Source organism: Nicotiana tabacum, chromosome 9, assembly GCF_000715075.1.
Source record: "Nicotiana tabacum cultivar K326 chromosome 9, ASM71507v2, whole genome shotgun sequence".
NCBI lineage: Eukaryota > Viridiplantae > Streptophyta > Magnoliopsida > Solanales > Solanaceae > Nicotiana > Nicotiana tabacum.
In genome coordinates, this window is record NC_134088.1 from 87,605,706 (window position 1) to 87,612,465 (window position 6,760).

General features: G+C 33.0%; 1 protein-coding gene across 7 annotated transcripts; it reads left to right on the plus strand.

The window, feature by feature from the left end:
* Positions 1-253: 253 nt before the first annotated feature.
* On the plus strand, positions 254-5,737 carry LOC107771612 (F-box/FBD/LRR-repeat protein At1g13570). Of its 7 annotated transcripts, none has more exons than XM_075221823.1 (6): positions 267-377; positions 1,568-2,345; positions 3,867-3,953; positions 4,099-4,946; positions 5,043-5,201; positions 5,288-5,737. In XM_075221823.1, exons 4-6 carry the CDS (start codon positions 4,110-4,112, stop codon positions 5,588-5,590), a joined length of 1,299 nt encoding a protein of 432 aa, XP_075077924.1. In that variant the 5' UTR covers positions 267-377; positions 1,568-2,345; positions 3,867-3,953; positions 4,099-4,109; the 3' UTR covers positions 5,591-5,737. The 7 variants fall into 7 exon arrangements, with proteins under 7 accessions (XP_016446511.1, XP_016446515.1, XP_075077924.1 ...); XM_016591026.2 differs by having other exon boundaries at positions 2,268-2,345; XM_016591029.2 differs by lacking the exon at positions 1,568-2,345 and having other exon boundaries at positions 256-377.
* Positions 5,738-6,760: the final 1,023 nt, after the last annotated feature.

The following is a 6,760-nucleotide window of genomic DNA, read 5'->3' on the forward strand; positions in this document are numbered from 1 at the left end:
TTTATGGGTTCGAAAGTTTAACGGTTCGAAAGTTTATGAAATTTGTGGGTTCGGAAGGTTGTTGATTCGAAAGTTTATGGCTTCATATTTATTTTATCTAAATTATTTATGAATACTCTTGAGAATTTTTTTTTCTTTAATTTGCGTACAAACACCGGAAAATGTGTAAGATTAATACTTTTTTTCTAAGAAAATATTTTCTGTTATACCAAACACACCCTTAGAGAATTACTTTTACTATAACGAAGGAAAAGAATTTTTTTGATTCTATTTGTGGCCGCTTCTCTCTTTCTCGCTCGTCACTACTCACACTACCCAGCACCCGCTCCTCACCCCCACCTTCTGCTCTTCCCCGGTGCTGCTGTGGCCGCCGTGAGGTTGGTTTCTTTTTTTGTTTTCTTGTGTGATTTTCTTTTCGATAAGTGATGTTACAGTTATGAATTTTTGGTTCTCTCAACTCTTAGTGATAATATAAATTCATTAATCCAAGAATATACTGCTTCTCAAACTGATTTCTTCATAAGCTTAACAGAATTTGAGCAGTTAAATCATTGGTCCCCATTTTTCTTGAAATTAAACAGAGGGTAGTAAACCATTGAGTGTACCCAAGACCCACTCTTTTCATTAACTCAAGAAATAAGGAAATATATATAAAAAATTTAATAATTATATTAGCAAATAGAGTAGTGTTCTGATGAAATTTTTGACTATAAGTTTGATAACAATATCTAACAGTTAGACATAGCAAGTGGTATCAATTTAAAATTAAGATAGTTTTAAGGAAAAATGAATTAAGGGAGTCTTTTTCCCCCTTTTGGTGGAAGGAGTGCATTTTCTATTAACCAAACACTAGAGAAATGACCTTCTCACAGAAAACATCTTCTTGGAAATTGACTTTTGTTATACCAACATACCTATGTCCAAATATCAAAATGAGCTAGTGTCTATCCAAGAACACCGTATGTCCTTTTGAGGCTGCTTTTTCAACGAGAAAAGGAGCAAATTCCATTCTGTCGTCTTCATCAAGACTTGTAATAAACTATTTTAGAGTATTGGCATTGGTTTCTTTGATAGTGGTCCAAGCTTTTCTAGAAAAAAATAATGCTTTTATTTTACCAACAACAACAACAAACAACTATATCTCAGTCCCAAACAAAGTTAAGGATCGGTGATATGAATCCTCACTTCAGTAAGAGTATTTAAATATATACATAAATAATACTCCCTATGTTTCAATTTGTTTGAACCTTTTTAGAGTATAAGGGTCCAATTGTCTAATTTGAAATAAAATTTACATATTTAGAAACTACATAATAAGCACTATAAGTCACAATATTTGAAAATCAAATATTTAAAAGCTATTTGCAAAAATATAGTCAAGAAAACGTTGTTTGACTCCCCAAATAGTAATAGGTTCATTTTTGTTAAATGGAGGGAGTAGTAATAATAATAATAATAAATAAATAAATAAAAAAGTAATAACACTAAAAGTTCTCGAACAAATTTAAAGCCTATATTTAACTAGTAAGTATCACCTATATGATTCTTTTTGAAATTGATGGTTAAGGATGATGAAAGAAGTGGCTGAAGGAGAGAAATTGAAGAAGGAGGTGGAGTGGCAGTGAGGTCGTCGCTTGGCACTAACAAAAAAGGTTATTCAATCCACTAGTGCAATTAAAGGTGCGCAACCTCTTCTGAAGCGGAACAAGAAAGAGCTCATAACCACTGCTTGTGAACAACTCTCCTCAACTTAAGGCGCACACGAGTAGTTGAACAAATGAGAGGTTGTCGATGAAGGGGTCAAAGGTTGTGCTTGCGATAATACGAAGGTTGCGCAAGACCCCTTCAACCTCGCCCCCGTGTTAGCTTGCTGGCGATTTGGTCGGCGAGCAATAGGTAGTTGGGGGAGGAGGGTGGAGGTCTGATTGGGAAGGGGTATCACATGTGTAATTATTTGATTGTCCATTTGACATGTCAACTGGGAGTGTATGCCACGCGAGTGATTTGTCCAACTTGGGCTAGGAGATATATTCTTGCCAAGAAAAAGTATCTATCTGGTCATTAGTTAAGCTGAAGTGTCTAACTAATAGTTGGTGCCAACTTTGAGTGTCTATCTATGTATTTTGCCAATTTAATATATTAATTATCATTTTTATGAGGCTACTAATTATGGAGTAGTAATATTTATTATGGAGATTTTCATCCCAAATATCATATAAATTTACTTATAAATACCTTGCCCTGGGAAAAACGTTTTTGCATTCTAGGTATGTCCGCCTCTCTCTTTCTCCCTAAACCCTATTCAGTACCCGCTCCTCCGGAATCCCCTCACTCGCCGCTGTGAGGTTAGTTCCTTTCTTTTATTTCTGTTTGACTTCATTTTCGATAAGGATGTTATAGTTGTGATTTTTTTCTTCTCTCAACTCTGAGTCATATAATTTAATTAATCCAAGAGTTTACTACTTCGTAAATTGATTTCTTACATGGATTAGTTGACCTCTCTGATTAGGATTACAAGTTAACAAAATATCCATATATACCGATAAACTTCTCTATAACAATTTCGTTTGTTCCGATTATTTTTTTTGGCTTTTATAACGATTATCTGCTATACACCTATAACAATTGGATGTTTAAATATTATTTGGCCATTGTAGAAAAAGATTTCCAAAAAATTCAAAATTTTTAACGTTATAAAATAAAAAAATTATTTAGATTTAAAATCTCAATGAAATTTTAAATAGAAATATATGTGCAGATCTTTGAAGGGTATGAAATTTTTAATGATAGAAATATGTATTCATGCAATTCTTTATCATAAGTGGTGCATTAAAATTTTAAAATATTTGTTAGATTTCTAGAATTATTATTGGTAATTTTAGAGATTTTATTTCTATGAAGATGCATATTTTATTACCCAAAGAATGGGATGTATACTTTTGAAAAGTTCTTATTAGCTGCTAAAATTCAAATGATGAGTATGAAGAAATAGAATTCCTCCATAAGAGGCTGCCTAGTTGCATGTGAGAGTTGTATAATACGTCTCTTTTGAGAGTATATGTCAATAACAAGATTTTTTATGCAAGTCAGATCTTCCTATACCAGTCACCCTATATAACAATATTTCGTCATAAAAGTCAAGTTTTTTTCGGAACCGATTTTTCCTGTTATATTTTAGCTCTCTTTGACCGTTTTTTTTAACCTATAACAGCAGAAACCATCTTTATAAGAGTACGCTCTTTCTCTCTTTATGTAATAACCAAATATAAAAATGAGCTATTGTCTATCCAAAGAACACCGTCCTCTTGAGGCTGCCTTTTCAACAAGAGCAGCAAACATACATTCTGCCATAAACTGTATAATGGCATTGCCATTTGATTTTTGGTATGTTATACATATTTAGCTTATGTGTGAAAAACTTTATTACTAACTCTTTTCTAGACAAACACCGCCAAATAAATGAAACGAAGGGAATAGTTTTTATTGAGACCAAATAATAAGCATTGAGAAAATATGAAAATAATATATATTTGCTGGAGTGTATCTCTTTAAGGGTGAATGCTGTGAAATTATTCTCTTGATATTTTATACTCACTTTTATATTCTCTTTTGAACGACAAATTGTTCATCTCCACCTGTGGGCGTTAATCTAGTAGAGCGAACAACGCAAGTTTTTGTACTTCCTTTGGCATGACTTTTTTATGGTCTAATTTACCATCGTTGTGGGCATGCTTTGTCAGCGCAATATTCTGGGTTTCAATACTAACATTATGAAGTCTACGATAAATAAAGCTGAATATTTATAACCTCTTCATGCCATACTTTGTACTTGGTAGAATAACTTCTATAAAAATTGAAATTTGTAGAATGATGACTGTTTTGAATCTCAAACAACCTGCCTGACGAGCTTTGCTCTCATATTGATTCATTCCCATCTGATTATCAAGATAAGCGTGAGTCTGGATTGATCTTATACAAGCCTTTTTAAACTATGATGTTACTTTCTTGACTAGAATATAAAGTTGGATTTGCATATGCAGCATGTGTAAAGCATTTTCTATGCAACCTTCACTTATTTTTGTTGGTTCAAATGGTCAGGACTTACAATCATGATGACTGATACCTATAAAGGACTTGAAGATGGAAGGGACAAACTTGATAGGCTTACAGATCTTCCTATTAATGTCAGACACCAAATTCAGGAGCACATGACTATTGAGGATGCCGCAAGAATGAGTGTCTTGTCCAGTAACTGGAGACATGTTTGGGCTTCAAACCCGAAGCTCAGAATTTCTGCGGACTTTTGCAGAAAGAGAAACCAGACAGGCACAATAGACATCATTAATAGAATTCTATTGCAGCACTATGGACCCATTAAGACATTTCTCCTTGATATTTCAATGATACATCCTTCTGAGCTCTCCGTTATTGATCTATGGATGCTACATTTGTCAAGAAATGGTCTCGTGGAGCTCACCCTTCGGAGTTTAGAATATCTCAATGCTCCTTATAAGTTGCCTTCCTGTGTGTACGGCGTAGAGCTAGAACATTTGAATCTCTCATACTGCATTTTCAGGCCGCCTTGCAGTTTTGGAGGTTTCCACAAGCTCAAAAGCCTTAAATTAGATGGAGTTGCCTTTGAATTAGACATTGCAACTTCTTTCCTCTCTGTTCCAAACCTTCTGGATCTGATGTTTGTACGGTGTAGTGGTCTTCATCACTTGAATCTATATGCCCCAGAACTTTTATGTTTAACATTTTTCTATTGTGGCATTGAAACAATTAAATGGATTTCTTTCAAGGACTGTCAGAAGCTAAAAAGTTTTGCAGTTATACCACAAGAAGAAGTTTCACAAAACAGACAACATGAAGCAATGAACTTGGTAAAACTTCTCAGCAGCTTGCCTAAAGTTAGAGGACTTATCTTGGACGGATGCTCCCTTAAGGTAAGATGGAAATTTATATCTTTGAATAACTCAGAATGACGTCGTACATAGTTGTAACTGTTAACGTTCTTATATTTGGGGTTTTTTGTTGTCTAGTTTTTGGCTTCTGGTAATGTAGCAAGGAGGCTGTCAACGATGCTCAATCACTTGGACAGTCTCGAATTTTATGGTTTCGATTTTAATGATGAAGATCAAATTTGTTCCCTTCTATGCATCCTTAGAAGTTGTCTGAATTTGAAGTTACTTAAACTTCTGGTGAGTTGTTGAATTCATGAGTTATTACTCTATTTTCCGAGTATAGAGATGCAAATCTTACTAATTTTTCTTTATACTACTTATAGTTGAGTCGGATCAAGAAAGGTTCCAGGAAAGTAGATTTAAATCAGTTGAAAGGACAAGGCTGCAGCATTGATGAACTCAATAACCTTCAAGCTCTGAGAATACATAGATTCCATGGTTCAAAACTGGAATTGCGGTTTGTAAGGTTAGTGCTGGCGTCTGCGCCTATTCTCGAGAAGATGATCATTAACGTAGATGAAGAAGTTAGTGAAAGGCAGGCAACTAAGATTTCTAAGATCATTGGCGTCTTCGCCTATTCCCGACCAGCTCTTACACAAGTTATATGCCAAAGGCATCAGCCTTGAACCAACTTTCTTTCTTCTATAAATAGGGAGTCAAAACAATTCATTTACTTTGTAGTCTTTATTTTATACATTTCTCTACTTTATTTACTCTGTACTCTTTATTTTTATAACCGTTTAAGATTTTATTTAATATTTTCTTTTCTTTCCTTTTATTATTTTCATTTGTTGCTAAGCTAAAGTCCTTTCTCGATTGACGTCCCATGGGCCCAAAGTCTTTTAAATTTTTTTGGGTTATTACAGTATCATTAATAAACAATTTTTTATAACAAAAAGTCACTTATTAGTAAGAAAAATATATATTATAAAAATAATAGTGTCATCACTATGTTTCCTTGGTGAAAAATGTCCAAATTCTATACACCGATAATATAAAAAATATTTACATAATTCGATTAGCATTAATTGGTATTTGGTTAATATTGTAATTAATCTAATTATACTAAAGAGAGAGAGAGAGAGATAGAGAAATAAAAATATTTTTCAGAATTCGTATTATTAACGCATTGCCTTGAAAGATTATGGAAGAATTCACTTTCTAAATTAGTTGAACAATCACCCTTTGAATTTTAGTCCTTGGAACTTTTAGCAGTTAAACCATTGGTCCCTATTTTTCTTGAAATTAGATGTTTCCTCTGTCATACTCGTTCGCATTTGTGTGTGATCGGTACGAATGAAGTCAATTTTTTTTCAAAAAAATGTTATAATTGGTTAGTGAATGAAAAATATTTTTGAAAAAAATTATTAAAGATTAACGATAATAATATTAGCAAGTAGTGTTTTGATTAATGTTTGAAGATAATGTCTAACTCTTAGTCAAAAAAATTGGTATGAAATTAAAAGTTAAGGTAGTTCTACGGAAAATAAGTTCGGTCCATATTAAGAAAAGTCATTTTGCCAATTTGACAGTAAATGCTTTCCTTTTCTGGTACCCCAGAAAAATGACTTGCACATGCTTCTTTCTTTGTCAATTGTCAACAAGAAAATTATTTATTGCTCTCTCAATTCCATTTTACATGCACTCTTTTCTTTTTCGTTTGTTCAAAAAGATTAATACCTATTTATATGTGAAAACTTTCGAATTTTGACATTCTTATTTTACCCTTAATGCTATTCTCCTATAAAGATATATAACATATTTAAAATCACAAAATTCTCGGGGTATTTTTAGTA

What these genes read in the sequence shown, in the direction of transcription:
- LOC107771612 (XM_016591025.2), top strand. Translation starts at nt 4,110, where the DNA reads ATGATGACTGATACCTATAAAGGACTTGAAGATGGAAGGGACAAACTT. An exon ending in TGGACGGATGCTCCCTTAAG is followed by an intron (nt 4,947 to 5,042) that starts GTAAGATGGAAA and finishes TTTGTTGTCTAG; the next exon opens with TTTTTGGCTTCTGGTAATGT. An exon ending in TGAAGTTACTTAAACTTCTG is followed by an intron (nt 5,202 to 5,287) that starts GTGAGTTGTTGA and finishes TACTACTTATAG; the next exon opens with TTGAGTCGGATCAAGAAAGG.